At 38.4% G+C, this 22,867-nt stretch overlaps 1 protein-coding gene across 4 annotated transcripts in view; it reads left to right on the forward strand.

Annotated features, from left to right (window-relative positions):
• Positions 1-22,867, forward strand: part of LPXB (lipid-A-disaccharide synthase B) — a 169,376-nt gene that overhangs the window by 21,449 nt on the left and 125,060 nt on the right. For all 4 annotated transcript variants that reach the window (XM_089386270.1, XM_089386273.1, XM_089386271.1 and 1 more), the window contains exon 5: positions 18,821-18,899. In XM_089386270.1, coding sequence (XP_089242396.1) covers positions 18,821-18,899 — 79 coding nt within the window. The remainder of the gene's footprint in view (positions 1-18,820; positions 18,900-22,867) is intronic.

Here is a 22,867-nt window from a genome sequence, read left to right on the forward strand (position 1 = left end):
ACAAGAACCTAGGCAGATCCTGATCATGCAACATAGCTCTAGCTGCTCCAACAATGCTCCTGTTCTTCCTCTCAACCACTCCATTTTGCTGAGGGTTATGAGGTGCTATCAACTCTCTCGTAATACCTCCTTTGCACAAAACTCCTTGAAGGCATTGGAGATATATTCTCCAACATTGTCACTTCTCACTGCCTTGATTTTCTTCCCGATCTGCCTCTCTACTAAGGCCTTAAACTCCATGAACCTGTCTAAGACCTCATCTTTCTTTTTCATAAAATAAATCCAAGTTTTCCGAGAGAAATCATCAATGAAAGTAACATAATACCTGTGTCTCATTAATGATGGAGAAGTAAAGGGCTCGCACACAACCGAATGCACCAACTCCAAAATCCCTTTGGCTCTGCTGTCCTGACCATGGAAGGAAGACTTGGCATACTTGCCAAGCGTGCACCCCTTGCACACTTCACTCTTGTCAAGGCCGCCTGTTGGTAATCCTATGGCAATTTGCTGAAGAATCTTCAGCGCCCCATGATGCAAGTGTCCCATGCGCCTGTGCCAAAGTTCACCAACATTTGCACATCCTGCCTTGCTGCTCAAGACTGCATCTGTCTCTAGCTACAACTTGTAGAGATGCTTCACCCTCACACCTATCTGCTTCACTACTCTTGAAGCTAGATGTTTGAGTTAAGCCTTACCTTTGCTGAAAATGACATCATATCTTTTGTCCTCAAAGACAACTATTGAAACCAGGTTCTTCTTCAACCCTGGATCATGGATAACATCTTTGAGATGAAGAGGATTACTTGATTCCCTCTCAAAGCTGGGAGTACCAACTCCCTTGGTAGCATACTTGCCATTATCTCCAAGCTCGATTTTCACTTGCATATCTTTCTCATCCAACTGGTTGAAATACTCCCTGTTCCCAGTCATATGGAAAGAGGCTCCTGAATCAATATACCACGTATTGCTCCCTATTGAGCTTGCCATGCAAGCTATCAATGAGAAATCCTTCTCAAACTGAGAGGCAAACTCATCTACCTCAGCTGATGCAACTACATGCTCCTTATTCAACCCCTTCTTCTTCCTGTTAGGACACTTAGAAGCATAGTGTCCAAAAACATGGCAATGGAAGCATTTGATCTTACTTAGATTCGTATTCTTCTTGTCACCCTTTGACTGTTCTTGCTCTTCCCGTTGCCTTTCTTGCCTTTGACTTTTCCTGCAAGAGAAAGATTTTCCTCCTTCTCAACATTGGATCCCTTGCCACTTTTTCTAGAAGTCTCAACTAGTTTGAGCCTTAGCTCCTGGATGAAGTCACTCCATAGGTGTTCCCATTCTGATAACTTATCTCGTCTAGTAATGCTTTGAACAAAAGTATGCCAATATTTGGTAAACCCATTCAGAGCCAAAAGCACTAGCTCCGTGTCCATGGGTTGCTCTCCAACAACTGCTAGCTCATCACGAACTTCCTAAATTCTGGTGATATAGGCAGTTACACCCTCAACCTTCTGCATCTTGATTGTCCTTAACTTGTCTTTGAGGACCATCTTTCGATTCTCGGAAGAATTTTGGTAGAGCTTGACTAAGGCATCCCGCATGTCCTTAGTTGTATCTTTACTTGCAACATGAGGGACTACATGATCCCGAAGTCCATCCAAGATCATTCTATAGGCCTTGGCCAACTGCCTTTGGAAGAGCCTCAACTCCTCTAGATCTGAAGGTTTTGCAATACCTTTCTTAGTGAATTCTTTCAACCCAAACTCGTCTAACAAGAACAATATCCGGACCTTCCAAACACCAAAATTTGAAGAGCCATCCAGTTTATCCTCTCTCGAATCCTAATCCTGTGTGAGTTGTCATCTTTCAACCTTGAAGACTACATGCTGATTATTTCTATTAACTGCTCTGATACCATGTAGAATTTCCACGAAATTTTGATCCGCTAATATGAACAATCTGAAAACAAATTTTCTTTTCACATAGAATCAGAATTTCTCTACCAAATAGCAGCAGAATAGAACATAAATAAAATACACAATTTCACACAATAAACAACACAATTTTTCTAGGGAACCCAACTAGGAAAACCCTCGCTTGCTTCAGAATTTTATTGAGGAAAACTGAGCAATAGATCTCATACAAATACAAGCTAGTTTTAATATGAAAATACAATGATTCTCCTGCCTGTTCTAGGCCTGAAAACCTTGCTTGATCCCTAATCTTCTTCCTCCTTGTATGTGCACAGGAGGCCCCGATTTCCTTGTGCAATCCCTTAGGAAATAGCCTCCTATTTCCTAGCGCAACCCGAGCTCCTATTAAATAGGGAATTTCCCTATTTCTATGCGCACTCCAAGAGGAATTGCTCTCCACAATAACTCACACAAGAAAACTTCTTGGCACCTTTCTTCACAAGCTCACACAAAAAATTATGAATCAATCGTGTGCCTTCGATCTCCTTATAAGCTCTTGGATTAGGCTATTATTAGTGAGTTTCTAAATTAGGAAGTCAAACTGGAGCTTTTATAGTTAGCAAAAGTCAACACAACTAGTTAACTAGATCCTCCTAAAATTTAGGAGGCTAACTCCACTTGAGCTTTCAGTTCCCAATTTAACTCACACTAGAGGACAATAACTTGGCCCTCCACAAACTCACACTAGTCAAACTGCTTCTTGGACTCGTCCACATCACTGGAACTTGTACATGACTAAGAAGATCATAAAATTGATTCCTTGAATTAAGGCACAAATTAAGGAATCCATTCCTTTGCTACTTTTCAACATGCTTTTCTTTCCTTGCTCTCTCTCCTTCAATGTCTACTTTCTCTCCAGGATCCTCCTGCTGCTTCAATGCCTTCTTTCTCTCCCCCTTTGGAATCAATGGCAAAGAGACATGCTGGTGATGGTTGCTTACTGCTTGTCATAACTATTACTATATCTTCCTGTGGGTTTGATCATCTTGTGAGAAAATTCACCCCCTAAGAATATGCTCCTTATCATGTGAATCTCCTCCTGCCAATAGTCTGTCTTCTTGCAAGGATTTCTTTCTATGTACATCTTCCTACTTGTCATAAGCTGGAGGAGAGCCATATAATCCTCGTTTGAAATTTGTGATCCATTCCTTTCCGTTATATCTAAGAAACGAATCCTTTGATGTACAATATGAGGCCCAATATGAACTGCTCAGCTTCCACGGACCACTCAACTACTTTTTCTGATCGATGCTACCTATCATATGATCATATTCCCTTTGCATATTTGCAACATGATTTTCCTGGCCTCTTTTATCTCTTCTATCAAAGAGAGGTCAAATATAACCTTGGTTCTTCGTGTTTCATTCTCCATTCCTTGTTGTTCATTCTTGAGTTATTAGAGAGTCCTTCTCCCTTGTACCATCTCAAATTGATCTTGCATTCATGTGCTATGTGTCCTTCATTATGACACTTGTAACATTCTATATTGGGTTTGAACACTGGTGGGAATGGCCCATATGACTTGTTGTCATAACTTCTAATTTGATTGGCCATATATATTTGTTTGGGAGTTTGATAGAATCATCTATACTAGACATAATTATTTATGGCATAGGCTCTACAATCCCTTGCTTTATGACCATACTTTGAGCATGAGAAACAATGACCAAAAAGCATATTCTGATACCTAGATGCATGAAGTTGTCTTGATGAGGCATATCTTTTGAAGATATTCTGATTTGGAGGGGGTTCAATCCTTTGTTGATCCTTGTCCTTGATTACATTGTTGTCCTCTTTTTGATGGGGCTTCTTGAAAACATAGGCATAACTCCTTGGAGTAGCAACACTTCCAACCTTCTTCTGGATTTCACTATAATTTGGCTTTTGAAGAATACTAACTTTGCTTTCAGGCTTTTCTTCAAATTTCACCTCTAGAGATTTGGAGCTTGTGTCCTCTTTGCATGAAGACTTACCTGTATTATGAAGACCTGTTTTGTTGCATGGTGATCTATGACGACTGAGAATGTCATCTAATACTTGCGACCTCTTCAAGTTCTTGTTGAGCTTGTCAATTTCAACCCTCAATGAAACAACTTCTTCTTCAAGCTTCTCACACTCTTCTTCTTTCTTCATCATCTAGATCTTCATGACTTCTAAGTGCTTCCTTTAAAAATAACTTCCTCTTCAAGTTTTCCACATTCTTGTAGTTTTTCTTTCAACTTATTCGCCAAAGCATCCTCATTCCGTTTAAATTCTTCTAATTGTGTCTTTAGAATGCAACATCATGATCCCTGCTTTCCAATAGCTCCTTTTGTTCTTTGTTAAGAGTTATGAGTCTCCGTAGCTCTTGTAGAGTAGTAGTGAGCTCATCTTGAACAAATTTCTGATTTTGTGGTTGATCCCTCATTGCATCTTCAACTGATTGAGCCCTCAAACTGATAATAGGTTCTTCTTCTATCACATACAAGGCACTGACAAGTTCATATTCAGAGTCAGTAGGATTCATTTTTGCTGCATCCTTTTGTCCTTCATCATTTTGATTATTTGCTTTTTCTAGCACATTTTTCAAGGAAATAATTTCGGCTTCTAGTGCCTCATAATGACATTTTCTTTCTTTTAGTTGGCCTTGCCTCACTTATTCCATCATTTTTGCTTCTTCTAGTTTGGCCTTCAAGGTAGCAACATCATGGTCCTGATTTTATATTTCTTCAAAAGCTCCTTTTGGTATACTTTGAGCATGAGAAACAATGACCAAAAAACATATTTTGATACCTGGATTGTTATGAATATAAAATTATATAAAATAAAATGGATATAAATAAATATAAATAATAAATAATCAAAATAATGATTATTTAAAAAGTCATTAGTTAAGTGAAAAGGCATGTCTTTGAAAGGACACCTGCTTAGGTATATAAGCAGGCCCTCATTGTAACATTCAATCATCCTTGTACATTTATATATATATTAATAAAATATTATTTACAAATACCTTTGTGTATTTTATATTAAAGCACAAACCTCTTAAGTTTTGTCGCTTCAGTGGTATCGGAGCCATGCAAGCCTTTGGACGTTATCTGTTGCACAATATGCCAATAAGTTTACGTCCTAAATTCATTGAGCAGTTAAGTGAAATTCGAGAATCGTTTCAACAATTAAAAAAATCATGTGCAAAAATTACAACATGTCTAAAGGAAGAATTCATTGACATGAAAGGGACTAACATTAAAGAATGTTCGAACCAAGGAAATGTTATCGAACATGTTCTTTAAGGTGACATAGATAAGACTGTTGAAGAAAATGACAAAACTGATGTTGCAAGCCACAAAATCGTGGGTTCTGATCTAGTTAAGTCAAATTCCAATACAGTTGATTTGCAACAGACAAGGGAGGATGAAGAACAAAATTACAAGGATCTTAATGAACCGGGGATTGATTAAGAGACTCCTGAAATTAACAACAATGTAGATAGCAATTCATGTGAACTTGATGATGCCCCTAAGTAAGTTAGAGCATGTGAAACTAATTCTATTGAAAACAAGGCAATTGCTTTTATTACCAATGACAATCCTACTATGGTATCATTTGTGGATGATGATGAGAGACTCCAATTCAATATAAGAGAACTGTGGGAGCTTGAGGAACGATGGCAGGATCTTAATACTCAACACAAAGACAGAGGAGACCAAACTGAGGAAGTAGAGGAAAGAATACTACAAGTTATCGTACGATGGGGATGTTTGCCTCGTGTAGCCCTCGAAGAAATTCAACTGGAATTAGAGAGAGAATAATGGAATTGGGGGAACAGTGTCAACGTTTTCCTGAGCAACTTCCATCATTCAGGTGGTTACACCAAGACGCTGTACCACTGTTGTAGCTACCTCGCATAAGGTTTCTAGTTCGGCAAGGGAATATCAGAAATACTATTTGCATAGTTTACCAAGAATATTTTCTGTCTGGTGAAGTGGCACGTGATTTTCCTTACTGCAGCCACAGGTCACACTAGACATGCCTCTTCCAGTGGGCGGCAATGTAGCCACCTTGTCCATGTTGTCGACGATATATAGATGAGGACGTAGAGCGACAGCGGGTCTTTCGACCATTAATGTTACAACGAGTGCGAAGAGCTGTACCTTCCCGATCATTAGTGGCTCGAGTACATCCCATTGCTATTTCAAGCGAGCATATTAGTGACAACAACAACATTACTTCAACGTGCCCAATTTGCCATGAGGATTTTCGACTGCGGGATAAGGTGGGTCAACTCCATTGCAGTCACATATTCCACCAAATTTGTATTGCGTCATGGATGACGGTGTCGAATATCTTTCTTTTCTGTCTCACAAAATTTCAATTGCTGTCTTCCTCGACAGTTCGACATCCCATATCCCAGTCATATGCCGTCACGTCTGCACTGTGGTTCGTATTCCTCCCTCTGCATGGTCCCTGACCTGTTGTCAACCACGCCCTGCTGCATCATACCGACCACTGCACCGTAGCCATATTCTCCACTGTTGACTCGATTCGTCCTTACCTTCAAGCCTGTGGAATGCTAGATGCACGTGCCCATTTGAATAATTGTGCCTATTCGAATCACGACTTTAATAAATCGTTATATATATATATTAAGAAACTTAATACAGTTATATATAAGTTGTTTTATTTAAATAAACAAGTAAATAAATAAATAAATATTATTATTATTGTAAAAAATAAATAAAAAAAATCATTATTATTTAAAAAAAGGGGGAATAAATAACCCTGGTTCAAGACAATTATCAACGATTAATACAAGTTGAGGTACCAGTGATGTCAAGTTATATATGCCTAGATGACAAAGGCAAGATGAAGAAAATTGTCAGCAATATAGCTTTGAGGACAAAGCTTTTGAAGGGAGGGGCAATATTACGAATATAAAATTATATACAATAAAATGGATATAAATAATAAATAATAAAAATGATGATTATTTAAAAAGTCATTAGTTAAGTGAAAAGGCATGTCTAAAAGACATGCCCAATCATGAAAGGACACCTGCCTAGGTATATAAGCATGCCCTCATTGTAACATTCAATCATCCTTGTACATTTATATATATATTAATAAAATATTATTTACAAATACCTTTATGTATTCTATATTGAAGTGCAAACACTCTTAAGTTTTGTCGCTTCATCTTCATCTAGATGTAAGTTTTACAAAGTAACATTATGCATACAAATACAATTGTGACATATTCATCAATGATCCAATAGGAGAAAGACAAGATACTGCAATTTTCTCATTAAGTCGTCAAAATCAAAATGTGTTACATAGTTAGTAGCAATGCCAATGGAAAATAGAAATAGAAAATACAAAACAACTACAAGCCGCAAGGCAGTACGTAGCTCATGAGTCATCAATCATCATCATCAAAATCAGCATCATTGTCATCATCATGGTCACCACTGCTCTCCTCTACTGCACCCTCCTTCTCTTTATCCAATGTCATCTCTACATCTGCTGGTGTGGAGGATGACCCCTCTATAGCATCACCATCATCAAAAGTGACGGGCTCTAACACTGGCTCATTAAGGTCCAAGTTGACCAATGTCAGCTCAATAGTGTTGTCCAAACCCATATCATCAGGAAAGACATCCCACATCTTTGTCTTTCCCTCCAACCACTCATCCCTCTGCTTGTAAATAAGACGAAGGTTGGTGTGCACATACACCACTGTCTCTGCCCTAGACTGCTCAAGCTTGCTCTTCTTGACACTATACAAATTCCCATATGTGCTCCAATTCCTCTCGCAACAAGAGGATGAAGTCACCTGAGAGATGAGCCTCATGGCTAATTGTTGTAGAGGAGGGCTTGTTGCCCCATGAGTTGCCCACCAAGAATAGGTTTTCTTAGCTCCCCTGTCTCTAATCACATCATATCCTGCAAATCAACCAGTGCCAGTGGAAAACTCTTCAAAGGCATCCTCCACCTCATTAAGGGATGCTCTATCCTAAAAAATCCACCTCAATGCATCCTTCCTCCCTTGTGAAATTTCACCATCCATGTGAGGAGGGAATCTGTGGGAAGGTCCACCATTCAGCCACTCATGGCTGTAGTATTTTGGGTTCAATGAGTGAGCCAAACATTGCAAAGGTGTGCAATTTTTGTTCCATCTGCTGACAAAAATATCCTGTATGGTGGTGAAGAAGGCCTCTGATGGTGTTTCATACTTAGGGCACTCACTTTGTAAAATAAATCTCCTCATAGACTCAATCACGGAATCCCATCCCTCATAAACCTCTCCTAGGATGGGTTGGTTTGTATCTGCAAATCGTAGCAAAGAAATGATAGGGTCCATGATCTTAATAAGTAGATCTACCCTCTCCCACCAAGCATCATCTAACACTGTGTCCTTCACTCTTTTTGAGGCTGCTTGATTTGTCTTTCTCCAAAAAGACCAAAACTTTGAAATAACCATGGCCCCAAGAGCGGTCTTGACCTCCCTCAACCTCTTCAACATGATGAATGAAGAGGCAAACCATGTATCTGCAATCTTCAACAATGATAGATTGGTGTACTCCTTGTAGATTGTGAGGGCATTTGTATGATTTTGTACAAAGTTGCAGATATGCCGTGCATCCTCAATAATACTTCCAATCCAAAGCACATCAGAAGCAATAGATTTAAGTGCTAAATTCAAGGAATGGACAATGCAAAGTGTCCAAAATACTTGTGGATATTTAGCTTCCACAATCATGCTAGTGCCCTTGCAAACAGGTGTATTATCTGTAATGACTTGCACACAAGAATCAACACCTACATCTTCAATAACTTTAATGAACAACTCACCCATATATTGTGCATCCTTGTATTGTCCAAGTGCATCCACTGATTTCAAGAAAACTGAACCATTCAAGGAAGACACCATGAAGTTGATGAGTGGGTGGCGTGTTGGATTTGTCCATCCATCGGAAACAATACTAATTCCAGATGTTGGCCATGCTGATTTAATAGGCTCAAACATTTTGTCCACCTCTTTCTTTGCCTTAGTCAACAATGTGGTTCTAAGCTTCTCTGACCCAGAAGGCACATACCTTGATGGAGCCCCTTGAGTTAGAGATTGACACATCTCAATAAATAAAGGTGAGCGTGCAACATTAAAGGATATGAAGTTTTGATAGAAAAAGAATGCAACGGTGAGATCAAGCTCTTCCCGTTTCTCTTTCTGAAAAATCTTGTCCATGGGACCAAGTGCCACTGTCTTTATTTTTGCTGCTTGTACCCCACCAAAACTCTCAAATGGAAATTTGTTGCTGCTTTTCCTCAAGAATGGAAGGGGATCATTATTCTTGGTTTTTTTAGATGTTGCTACCACCTTTGCCATACAAACATTGGCCTCCTTTTCCATTTCTTTCCTCTTAGCTAAAGACACCTGTGTACATGTTGCAATTCCACAACCTGGTAAAGCCAACAAATGAGATTTCACACGGTAATATGTGCTCATGAAATGATTGTTGCAATAGTTGCATTTCCAAGCAACATTGCCTCCCCCTTCAACTTGCTGCCTGGCCCTTGCTCTCTTGTGACATACTTCCACAAGGGATATTTGTTATCTTGAGCCCGCTGTCTTCCCTCAACATTTGAAGTTGCTGTTGCAGCCAGTGTTTTAAAAACCGATCGGCTTGAACCGAAAACCGGTCAAACCGGTACAAAAATCAGGTTTATGCCTCCTCTTCGCCTGAAAATCAAAAAATCCGGTCCTAACCAGGTGCTTTAGGACAAAACCACCTGGTTTATGGTCAAACTGGCAAGTTCCGTCCTAAACCGTTGGGTTCATTGCCGAGGCCACGACGGACCCACACAACGTCATTTAGGAAGTCTCCTGGGTATTTTGGAGGGAAAGTAAGTGTTGTTTGCCTCCAAAAACACCCTCTCCAACCCTTTAAAAGGAACTCACCCCCCTCATTGGTCTCGCACATCTCATTTGGAGTTTTTGTGAGTTTGATTGGGAGCTTGGAGAGTGTTGAGTTTTTGATGGAGTAGTGGAACAATAGAGAGTTTGAGCTAAGTAGTAGTCATCATGCCTCCAAAAGTCAAGGATACTGCATGGGCTCATTGTGATATGATTGATGGCAAAATGATCTGCAAATATTGCCAAAAATCTATTGAAGGAGGGAGTATTAATAGGTTCAAGCAACACTTGGCTGGGATAGGAGGCCATGTAAATCCACGTGAAGCACCAAATGAAGTAATATGGCATATTAGGGTAGAATGCCTTCAGAAGTTTGAGACTCAAGTCACTGAAACAATAGAGAAGTTTGTGACTCAAGCAGTTGCAAAGTTTGGGAGTTGAGACTCAACCAACTGAGTTTGATCATGATGAGAAGTTTTAAGTGATAATGCTGATCACTAATATCATATATGTAGACTTGTAGTAGGCCAATGGCCCCATAGTTTGTATGCTTTGTTTTTGAACTCTAGAGGCCATTTAGAGTCTCATTGTTTATATATTTTGCTGCTAATATGTATTGCACTTGGTGCCATTTTGACATATTCACCTTGACATGGTATATATATGAGCAAACTTTGCATATTTTGTGTCTGTTGGTTTGGAATCATGGTTTTAAATCTTAAAAATATTCTTTTTCTTTAAAAAATAATTATTTCATTTGTTTTTTTAAAACCGGTTCATTGAGATCTAACCAGTCCTAATTTGAAACCCGGTTTATTAGGTGGACTGGTTCTGGTTTTTAAAACTATGGTTGCAACCCCACTTCCAATAGAGGGAACACTTGCGGATCTTGATGAAATTGGATTAGGAGGGGCATTTCCAATGGGGATATACTTCCCCTTCCTTTGCCCCTTCCTTGCTTCCCTTGATTGAGCCACGAATGCCGTAAAAAAATAAAGAAAAAATACACGAACTTGTAAAAAAAATGCACATGCAAATTGCTGTCATAAAAATGCAAAAAAATAGAAACAAAATGCACTTACCGATTGCTTGAATTGCCTCCAAAATGCTCCCAAACCCTTTGCTATTCGCTCCCACACACCCACAACAAGAGAGGCAGTGAAAATTGAGGGTGAAATGGCCCAAAACCGTCCTTTATGCGTTGCGTGGCACGCCATTCAAGGGGACATGTGTCCCAGAATCAGGACACGATGAACTTGATTGGGACACGATCAGAGGACACGTGTCCCACTGAATCGTGTCCGATTCGCCCGATTCGGGCACGCAGGGGGTTAAGGTCGAATCTGATTTCTTAGAAGATAACATAATTTTGTTAATATCCAAGTTTCCAACAAATAACCACAAATAGGTCAATGGGATTGCTAAGTACAATAATGTGAAATACAAAGTGGGAGTGCAAAATCCACTCTTAGAAAATCATAATCTTAATAGATCTAGTCTATGGTTAATACAATCTAAAGTAAAGCCTAAGATCATCGAGTAGTAAACTAAGCAATATGGTATATATGTGTGAGTACCACATAGGACCCAAGACCAAAATCACCAAATCTCTAATGCAAGATGTCTTGCATAGTTGGCGATCAACACCCCTTGATGCTATTTGTTCGTTCTAGCATTTGAGGCAATAAGGAAGAAACTCTTGATGGATAACTAGTTGGAGGATCTCGAAGAGCATGAAGATCTAGTTTGAGATATATCTCATTGTGTGGGTATTGTAACCCATTGCAGATATTGGGAGAAGGTATCATATTTGTTGGCACCACATGAACTATCCTAGGATTTGAGGTGACATGTTCATAAGGGTCCCACTCGTTCAACATTGATGGCCTCCTAGGGTCTTATAATTTTGACGATTGAGGTAGTGTAGCTATCTAGTTGCCTCTTGGTATTTCTATCTATTGGAAACATCAAAACGAAAATAGTAGTTCGCTGGATGGGGTGGTCCAACGTGGGTTGAGGCTTATGGAGTAAGTGGGATTTAAGTTCAACGAGCTCCCCATGTATAGGGCTAGGCATGTCTAGTTTAGGAACATGAAGAAATTGGAAAGTTGAATGAGAGTTTTGAGACTTCTTGGAAAGATCAGAAAATTGGCCTTTGATCTCGTAATAGATGGGGCATCGGAAGATGAAACACTTCTTTGTCTCATTCACATGAAGACAACAAAGCTAGGAGATCCTATCTCCTTGCATGATGTGATAATTAGTTTTGACTCAAAGATGATGAGAACCGACCCGAAACTGCCAAAAGGGGTCTTTAAAGCATGCATCTAGTGCTGAAGTGTGTAGGGGATCGATCTGTAAATTTGTCTCTCAATTCCATGAAGTGCTCTACGTCGAAGGATTTCTTGGCGATCAACCCATTTGGTGGGTCAACCCATGTGACCGAAATATATTGTCTATCAATGTTACACTTATCATTGTAATATCACCAAAATATCATGGGGTGATATTATCATGATAATTTGAGGTTTTGAGATTATTGCAATAATTTTAGAAATTATCATAGTATTATGGAAATTCCTGGCATATTTGCATCAATATCACCTTATAATCAGATTCTTGGTCTTTTAATCCTCATTTTGCAAAATTGTGTTAGGGGATTGAGATTTGAGGATACTGTTGCCATTGGCCTTCAAGCAAAGAAGGGGAAATTTGTTATTCTCATTACCATGATTTATCTCATGAGATACATTTATTTTTGTTTTGATGTGATTTTGTATCATATTGTCACGATTTATGACTCGAGACACATATCATATTTCAATATCAATGTGTGATGTATCACTAGACATCTTATATATCAATTTTATTTTCATATTTATATAGCAATGTGTTTGATTGATGTTGTTGTTGCTTTAGATGTTTAAAAAAGTGAAAAAGAGGATTATTGTTGTATTTTTTTAAGTTTCCCAATATTAATGGTGCTATTTCTGGATATTGTTACTGTGTTATTGGATTGAGGATAGTGTCCAACATTTCGGGTGGACACTCCACCCATCCTCAGGGACCAATGAAGTAGAATGATTAGAAAAGAGTGAGCATATAGGATTTTTAAGAGAGAGTGAGAGAGAGCCATTAGGATTGCAAGGTAAAAAAAAAAAGCATTAGAATAGACATAAGTTCAATAAGAAAAAATATTATAATATGAAAACCAATAAAAAACAATTTTATAATTCATAATAATGAAAACCAACAATTCAAAAATTTATTTGTGTTAATGGATTCTAAATTAATTCCAAAAACAAGTGAGATTTATAAGATAATTACCAAATATTAAATAAAGAAATTCATTGGTTAAAGAAATAACAAGGGGTGTTTTTTTTTTAAAGAAAGGGAAAATAGGAAATTATATTAAAGGAAGGGGGAGGTGGCAACTAAAAAAGGGTTTTTAAAATGATTAACTTAATGCAAGATTTATATTATTAAATATTTCATTGATAAGGAGGGGGGGAGAAAGAAAAGAGGGGTATATTACAGGTTGGGGGTAGGGAGATTAATTATAGTGAAAAATAGATATAAAAGAAATGATAAAAGAAAGAAAATAATTTCGATAATTAAAAATGGAAAGGAGGAAATGTTAATAGAAAGGGACGAAAACCTAAAAATCAATGTTTATGGCTGTGAATTAGAGGTTTCCAAGAATGGCTTAATTTATAGCCATCTTCTTGATTAAAGTTGTTTGGATGTTTTTCGATTTCATGGGCTACATGGATAATCCGAGTGGAATAGAAGGGGGTGGGGGCAAGGATTTTAGCTTGGTAAAAGCATATAAGATGTTTAGATTTAAATGAATGTTCAACTAGGGCAGATTTAGAACGACAATTATGAAAAGTATCTACTATGTGTTCTTTTAAATGAGTTTTAACATATGATAGTTTGGCCAATATAAGAATAACCACAGGAGCATGGAATGTTATAAAGTCCAAGGTCCGTCACTAGATCCAATTGATCTTTGGGAGATTTAAATAATTGCTTTAAAGTCTTGAAAGGTTTGAAGATAGTTTTAATGTTTTTCTTGGCTATAACTTTAGATATGTGATTTGTGGTTCTTGTGATATAGGGAAGAGAGATCATGGCTCTTAGGGAGGAGTGTAGGAGGTTATTTGGAACAAGGTTGACTAGTTGCCCAAAAAACTGTATTGATTTGACTGGAGGAATAACCATTGTTTTTAAGGGCTTTTTTGAGATGAGATTTCTCTTGAGAGAGGAATTGGGGATCCAAGATGCGAATGGCTTTCGAGAGAGGGTTTTTAAGACGTCAAATTTTTGGGTTGGATGGTGGTGGGAGTGGGCATGGAGGTACTAGTTTGTATGGGCCTTTTTGCAATACACTTGATGATAAAGTGAACCACCAGGATCATGAGAGACCAATACATCCAGAAAGGGTAAAGAAGAGTTTTTTTTCTAATTCCATGGTAAATTGGATGTGGGGGAATAAGCTATTGAGGTGGTTCAAGAAGTCATGAAGGGCAGAAATCCCATGACACTAGATAAAAAGGTATCATCCACAAAACGCTTCCAACATTTTGGCTTAAGGTGCCAAGAATTAATGGCTTTTACTTCAAAATGTTCCATGGAGATATTTGCGACAACTAGAGATATAGAGGATCCCATTGCAGTGCCTTCAATTTGTTCATAGCACATTCCACGGAAGGAAAAGAACGTGGAGTTGAGGCAGATTTTGATGAAGTTAAGGGTTTCAGGATCAACCAGGTTGGTGATTAGATCAAGGGTTTTTGGCATAGGGATTTTTGTGAACAGAGAAACTGTGTTAAAGTTGACCATGATGTCATTAGCATCAAGGAGAAGATGAGCAATGTTTTCAATAAAATGGGCTGAGTCTTTTATAAATGAAGGGGATTGGCCAACAAAGGGTTGGAGTTTATCAACAAGAAACCAAGAGAGAGCGTGAGTAGGTGCTCTAATGGCATTGACTATAGGCCTAAGGGGAATCCCATTTTTATGAATTTGAGGTTGCCCGTAGATTCTATATGCTCACTCTTTTCGAATCATTCTACTTTGTTGGTCCCTGAGGATGGGTGGAGTGTCCACCCGAAATGTTGGACACTATCCTCAATCCAATCATAGAGTAACAATATCCAAAAATAACACCATTAATATGATTATGGACTGTGGAAGCATTCATTCTCTTATTTCCCAATATTTTCGATATTCTCCCCAATATTGATGATAAGTTATATACATGACAACCAGCAATAAATTCATGATAATGATAAATGTAACATTGTTTTCTCTTGATGCCCTCTCCGATGATCCTATTCAACTCCTTTCTATTCAACAAGAGTTGATTGGGGGCATCAAGGGAGTATCTAAATGAGGGGAGTTGATGTATTGAGATATCGATCGACTGAAGTAGATGGGAAGCCTTTGCAAGCCAATATCAAGCTTGAACAAAAGTACTAATATTAGGTATGGCCTTTGAGTAAGTGAGATAAGGGTAGTGATCCCTTAAGTGGAGGCCATGCAAAGCCTGTCATTTGTCGATCATTCCCTCACAAATGTATAAGACTAGGCATCTCTAGTCAAGGTAGCAAATGAAAATTACAAGGAAACACCCCGTGTCCAAGAAAAAGCATTGGAACCTCCCCTAAATCTTGTAGTATATGGGATATTTGAAAACAAAGTGCTCCTTAAATCCAATGTCTTGGAGATGGCAAAGATAGGAAATCCTCTTAGACCATGGATGCAGTGGTATGTTTCAATCTATAGATTATCAGAGCAAACCCATCACTGGCAAAGGAGGATCCTAAGGCTATCTACTCAATTACCCAGAATGTAATCAAGGTCAATATTGCACGAAGCGGGGACGTTTTTTGGAAGCAAAGCGTTAGAAGCGTCATTTTCCAAAAATGTAGGAAGTGAAGCGTCTACTATATATATATTTTGTATTTTTTTGCATCTATATTAAAAAGAAACATCCAAAATACCAAATTAGTTGTAGAAGATATGAAAACATGCATATTTGTACATAAATCAAGATAGATATGGCATCCATTGTACATCAATGATTAATTATTCGAGCATCAACCATTCAGATGCATCAAGTCCATCTAGAATCCAAATTCTTCTCCTCTTGTCTAGCCTTTGCATCTACCTCGATTGTCTAGGGATATTAGTCAACAATGAACATTGCCCAATTTTGATCAAACTACCTAATCAAAGCCTTAAAATATGGTAAAAAAAAGCTTAACATGCTTGATCAATGATTTTGACTTGATTGAAAGATAATTTTTTGCTAAGGCCATGGCAAAGGAGTTCAACAATTAACCCCACTGACACTAGCATACATATAGGGTTTGGTGCTCTTGATAAAATGCCAATCACATACCCTCATACATGATATAATCTAATGAAATGCCACAATCCCATTGATCTTGAATTCCTGGAAACTGTTAAGTCTGCTGAATTTTGAATAGGATATGAAATTCTATTTTCTCCATGTGAAGTTTGGTGAGGCTGAAACCATTATCAAACGTCTTGAGTCATTTCATGGTAATGTTAAAAATTTAAGTAAAAGGATGAAAACGAAAGATAAAGGAGAATCTAGGAAGCATCTAAGGAGCATCAAGGGAGCACCTTGGGAGTGTCTGGGAAGATCCAACACAACTTAAGTCAAAGAAAAAATTTCAAAAAAATTTAGAACCCCGTGGAATTGCTCATCTCCCTCTTGAATCACTCGCGATTCGCGCGGATCCGTGCCCGAACCTCCACGGATCCTTGACGGGTCATTTTTTGAATCCGCGGATTGAGCCCACACGGTTTCGGATTTCCAAGAATCACCTCAAAATGGCGGAATTGTAGATCTGATTTTCGGATCCGTGGTTTTGCCGAAGGATCACCCAAGGATCCGTACATGATGCAGTTCCAGCCTTGGATCCTTGCGGTGGGGGAAGGATCGTGCAACACTGGTCGAGGTGAACAATGAGACCATCCTGCACCTACATGAAGTGTTCATAATAAAAGGCCATTTTTGGGCCAAGAGTGAGGGGTTGAGGCTTTGTTCCTTAAATGTAAACCTGTTAGATGTCATTTCTAACTGCCTAGTTGATCTCTTGTTTAGTGGGGAGGAGATGACCGCAGGTATACAAAGAATAATTGAAAGGATGGAGACGCTATGTAGAAATGACATTGCACTAGAGAAATGAAGCAGTCTCTAAAAAGAAGGGTAATATCCAGAAAAGAATAGAGGCAAGATAGGAGTACATATCCTAGTTAGAAGCAGAGTTCCATAGAGCACAGATCTTGTGAAGGAAGTAAACAAGTTTGAAGACATTCAACAGGCATAAAGGATGGTCTCCAAACTCAGCGCGGACAATGACCTAGGGGACCATTCAATAACAATTGATCATACACTGGAGCATGGTAGAATGCTCCCTCTCTTTGGATCTTGTGAAGGAAGTAAACAAGTTTGAAAACATTAAACAGGCATAAAGGATGGTCTCCAAACTCAGTGCAGACAATGACCTAGGGGACCATTCAATAACAAGTGATCATACACTGTAGCATGGTAGAATGCTCCCTCTCTTCATGTGACAAATTGATGGAGGATAGAAATGATCCTTAAATGTCAACCCCATATGGATTTGATGATGTTGTTAAAGGGGTACTGGTTGAGACACTTTTATGGAAAATAGCATCAATTACATAGAAATCTTGTAGATATGTTTGGATTTTATTGTCAACGAAAGGTACCCAAGCAAACATCTTGAAAATAGAATGAAATGAAATTATATTGTGTCCACCCATGACAAAAAAAAATGCCAATTGAGACTTGAGTACAGTTGGTACAAATAGCAGAAAAAGAGTGTCTAGTGCATCTCCTACGAAAGTAAGAAATCTAGGCTAACAATAATGCATGAAGATAAAAATGATACATAGAAGGGTTTAAAGGATGACAAAACCCTGTACAATGTATAAATAATAGTTATGAAGATAGGAACACACTGAAGAAATGGAAGTGGTCTTAGTTTGAGCCATCGGAAGAGTTTGCAATACCATCTATCACGATAAAGTCCCTAGTGCTGAACCTGATGATGTTATTGGGGCACTGCTGCTGGCTCAGAGGATGTTGTGGGACTCATCAGAGTAAAGTTCAATCAAAGGATCAAGGGAGTAAGGCCAATTCCTTGGATATAATGCTAAAAAGTTAAAATGATACCTCTTATAACAATGGTTTGTTGATGTAGGTGTTCATTACAGATCCTACTTTCCACCTTAGAAGTTGCATGTTAAAATCTCATGACAAGAGTACATAAGGAGAATGTGACAATTGTGCTGCAAATGCTTCTTAACAAAGCATAACATTGTATTAGGAGGCTAGATGCCTTCCTACTAACAATAACTACATAAAGAGAAATAGTCTGTACAACTCTCTAGGCATTTGTCTAGTTTAGAATTCAAGATAGAGATTCATCAACTGGGGATGCTATTTCTGCCAAAGTCTTTGATAGGAGCAGCAATGTATCTAGAATTGAAACATGGCTTCAAACATGAAAAACATCAGCATTGCACTAAAGAATCACCATAATAAAATATTGGGAATCTTTGGTGCAAGAAAGGATCGATTTTCCTATGGCAGTAAAACTTACACTAAGATACTTTCTTATTGGAATTTAGAAGTATTTTTTGAGCTTTATTTACTTTTAGATGATCCTGTTATTCTAACCTTCACAGTTGATGTTGGTTTTTGTATGGTTAATCGTAGAGTGCATTCATCTTTTAAACACTTACACTGTATGCTTTGCTGTTAATAAATTACTAGTTTTATTTAAAAATGTGGTGTTTTTGTGTGGATTTGATATGTGACAGTGCGGTTTTTATTTTTCTATGTAAACGTCAGTGTGCCAAGATGTATTGAAATTGTCACTTTTCACAGGGTGAAGACCCAGAGATAAGTGAATGGCAGGTTCGAGGAGATGGTGCAAAATTTCGAAAGGAACATGGATTTTCACCTGGTATTGAATCATCTTAAAATAGTGAAAATGTCTATTGAATGAAGTCAATAAAATATCTAGCATTCCATTGCCCCAGGGCCTAAGCACTGCATTTTGAGAAAGAAAATCTCCAACACAGAATTCATAATATGGTCTTTAATTTTTTCAATACATTTATAGGAATATAGAGTCCTGACAATGGAAGCCTGGACTTACTTTGAAATCATGAACATGTAAAATTTCCCCATTCATGTGCTTTAAAGTTTATAGGCATATAAAAGTTAGTAACGAAGTTTTTAGTTTTTACAGTTATATTCTCTTTTATCGATTTGTTAGTTCTCCATGAGCAAGGAGACTTTTGGTTACTTCCCACTTAGGCTAGTCTACCCCATTTTAGAAGATCACAGAATTTCTGGTTGTGTAGACTACTTGTCCACCCACAGGGTATCATTAGCAAGCAGTATGTTAAATGTTTTCCATTTGGTTACATCTGGTATCTATAAAGAGTGATGATGACAGAGAACTCTTGTTTTTTTGCCTTTAAAATGTTGATGGAATTGTATGTGGCTGTTTGACCAGTATTGTTCGGGATATGAATCTGAGTTTCATATGAAGAGTTATATAGCTTCTTTAAGTGCAAAGAATCAGCTAACATCTATGCATTTAGGGGAAAAAAATCAACTGAGACTCTGATCGTTTATTTTTCAGAAGATTGATGTAATGTGCTCACTTTGTAATTATTTAGGGTTTAATTTTTCTCAGTATGTATGTTATTGCAAATCTTCATATGTTAAGGAGTTTGATATTAGGTTTCTTTTATTGTTTGATTTACTAAGGCACTCTCTATATCAAGAATCAACGAGGGTAAAATCATGCTTTACATCTGAGTACATTCACCCTATGATCTGTCTAGCAGAAACCAACCAACTTAAACAGTTTATCTATTTGCAAATAATTATAATTTAACCATGACAACTGCGACGATCATTGAAAAACATTCTAGATAGATGAAAAAGCTTGTTATGACTTACATTGCTTTATGATTTACAAAAGTATTCGACGAAAAGGTGTGCCTCTCAGTGTTTGGTCCTTGACCTTTGGAAAAAAAATCTAGGGCTTATGTTCATGCTTTCCAACACACTCATGTCAGCATGCAGAATAAATGAGCTATAATGTTACCTTTTGAAAGTGTTATAGTTTCATTCTACAACAATGTACTGTTACACCTCAGTTCTATAGGGATACACATATTTTCACATTGCATTTATCATGATTGTAAGTCCAATGTCACAAGTCAAAAGCCTTATAAAAACCATGTGAATTCTTGTATTTAGGTATCCTAGGCCTTGTGATGGTCTGTCCTTTTGGGCTATGTCCTTGGTTTCTTTGTCTTCTATAGGATTGGGAGATTGTGGATGGATCTTAGGGCGACTCATGGTTTAGAGGACCCTTGGTTATGTAGGGGTGTTCACATCAAGGTGCACCTAATGTCTTACCACATGTTTATGAGTCGTAGAGTCTATATGTGGTCTTGGGCTTGGTGCAGTATTCTCTAGATAATTTTCAACATGGCAGTCTCACAAAATCAACATTCTCACATTTCCCAAGGCAGTTCACATTTCTTGTTGCAAGTGGTCTAGGAAGTCAAAAGGTCAACTTGGTCCCAAAATGCTTAGAATAATAAGGAGATGACATGCCCCATTGAAAATTTTCCAAACAATTAAGGCATGATGTACTTACAGGTGGTCAAATTTGGTCAAATGACATGTGGGCTTCTAAATGGCAAAACAAGGGCATGACTTAACATATCATTGCATGCATTATGCCAAATTTGGTCTCAAGATGACAGGAATAAAACTCATGTGGCAAATTTCAAGGATTCCTTAGGGCATTAGAGATCTCTTGCTTGGGCATGATGATGTGGCAATGCGGGGATGTTTTCTAGCCAATGGGGCTTGTTGTTGCACAAAGTGTCTAGGCACTGTGACAATGCTCAGAGTAAGGGCTATCACTCTAATCCCTACTCACTTCGTTTAGACTCTCTCCTAGACAAATCAAGGGGGGTAGTCACTAAGGTGCATGGATGAAGATACCTCGTGGAATAAAGGCTCTAGGGGATTTTAAGGATGAACAACTTGATGAATTTAGAGCAAGTCTTGGTCAATTGATGGATGAATTAAAATAAGACACAACTGCGAGATGAAATTGATTATATACCAGTGCCTTTATATTGAATTAACCATAGACTAAACAGAAACAAGTTATCCAGAGCAATTTATAGATGTGGCAAAACGACGATCATGAATAATTAAACACCCAAAACTTTAGCATGCAAGAGTTTCTAGCAATTAAATTTCTAATGATCTATATACTTTGAAAAACCATGAAATTCAAATGCTAAGCACTATGTTGCGGGGGAGCGCCCCCCCCCTCGAACCCGCTCCCGAATCGCGCTCCGGGCGGGAGCGGCTCGGGAGCGCGCTCCCTTAAAAAAATTTGCGCTCCCTGGTCTGTTCGGAAGCGATTTAGGGAGCGATCGCTCCGGCGCTCCCGGAGCGATTTTTAATGCCCGAGAGCGGGTCGGCGGAAAAAAATTCCGCGGACCCAAAAAAAATTAAATTTTAAATTTTTTTTTTTTGGTTTTAAAAAGCCAATGGGTCAAAAAAATATTCATTGTTACTTCATTGAGCTTGAGTTTGGAGCTGGAGCAAGAGCAAAGGAGCGAGGAGCAAGTGTTGAGGAGCGAGGAGCAAGTGCCAAGGAGCGAGGAGCAAGCCTGCAGAGGTAAGTAACTTAGTAATTTAGTTAGTTTAGTTGGTTAGGTAGTAATTTAGTTAATTTAATTTAGCTTATTGAGTTTAAAAATCATGTATTTAAATCAAATTAATAAATTAAATTAATTAATCCCAATAAATTAAATTAATTTGCAGATTCAAGAATCAAAACCCTACAAACATCAAACACCATGGACCTGGCTATATTTCTTGGCATTTTCCTCTTCCTGGTCCCTTTTATGGTTATTATGGTGCTGGAGAGTAGGAAACGGAGGGGCCAGCCTCAAACTGAAGAGGGGGATGAAGAAGCCGGAGAAAGTCAAATGGGTGAAAACCCCGGTGAGGAGGAGCTGGAGGAGGGTGAACATGACCCTCAAAAAACTAAACAAGACCAAACTCCATTGTGGAAATATGTTAACAGGGCTGAAACAGGGAGAGGGGGTGGAACCACTAAATTTCATTGCCCCCATTGCAACACTGATTACACAGGTTCATACACCCGTGCTAGAAGACACCTCTGCGGGAAAAGGCCATGGGATGGAGAGAAACAAATAGGAATCAAAACTTGTACAGCGGTGTCAACAACGGAGAGAGCCAAATACATAAGGGAAGAGGAGGAAGCACAATACAAAACAAAAAAATCAAGGGGTTTCATTGAACCAAGCTCACAATCACAAAGAACTCCTTCAGCATCCTCCCAAGGCAGTGGATATGGACATGGAGGAACAGGGTCATCATCTTGAAGGCGTAGAACCATATCAGATTTCCTTGATGAGGGGTGTAGGAATGATGTGGATTCAAAAGTTTACAGGTTTCTCTATGCATGTGGGATACCATTCAATGTTCTTCGCTCACCTTATTGGCACGAAATGGTTTCTGCCATAAATGATGCCCCTAAAGGATACAAGAGCCCTGGGTATGACAAGGCAAGAACCGTTGGCCTTGATCATGAAAAAGCAAAAATATCACATTCTTTGAATAAAATGACAAGTTCTTGGACTGACCATGGGGTGTCCATTGTATCTGATGGATGGACAAATGTAAAAGGCAAGCCATTGATAAGTGTTCTTGTTGTGTCTGTTAGTGGTCCCATCTTTCTAGCTGCACATGATTACTCAGACAAGTTCAAGACCGCCATCAACATTACAGAAGCATTACTTGAAACAATTGAGCGTATTGGCCCATACAATGTCATCCAAGTCATCACTGATAATG

The sequence above is a fragment of the Pinus tabuliformis genome, chromosome Q (assembly GCF_031772625.1).
Source record: "Pinus tabuliformis cultivar Carrire ecotype Pingquan chromosome Q, CPIR1, whole genome shotgun sequence".
NCBI classification, from domain to species: Eukaryota; Viridiplantae; Streptophyta; class Pinopsida; order Pinales; family Pinaceae; genus Pinus; species Pinus tabuliformis.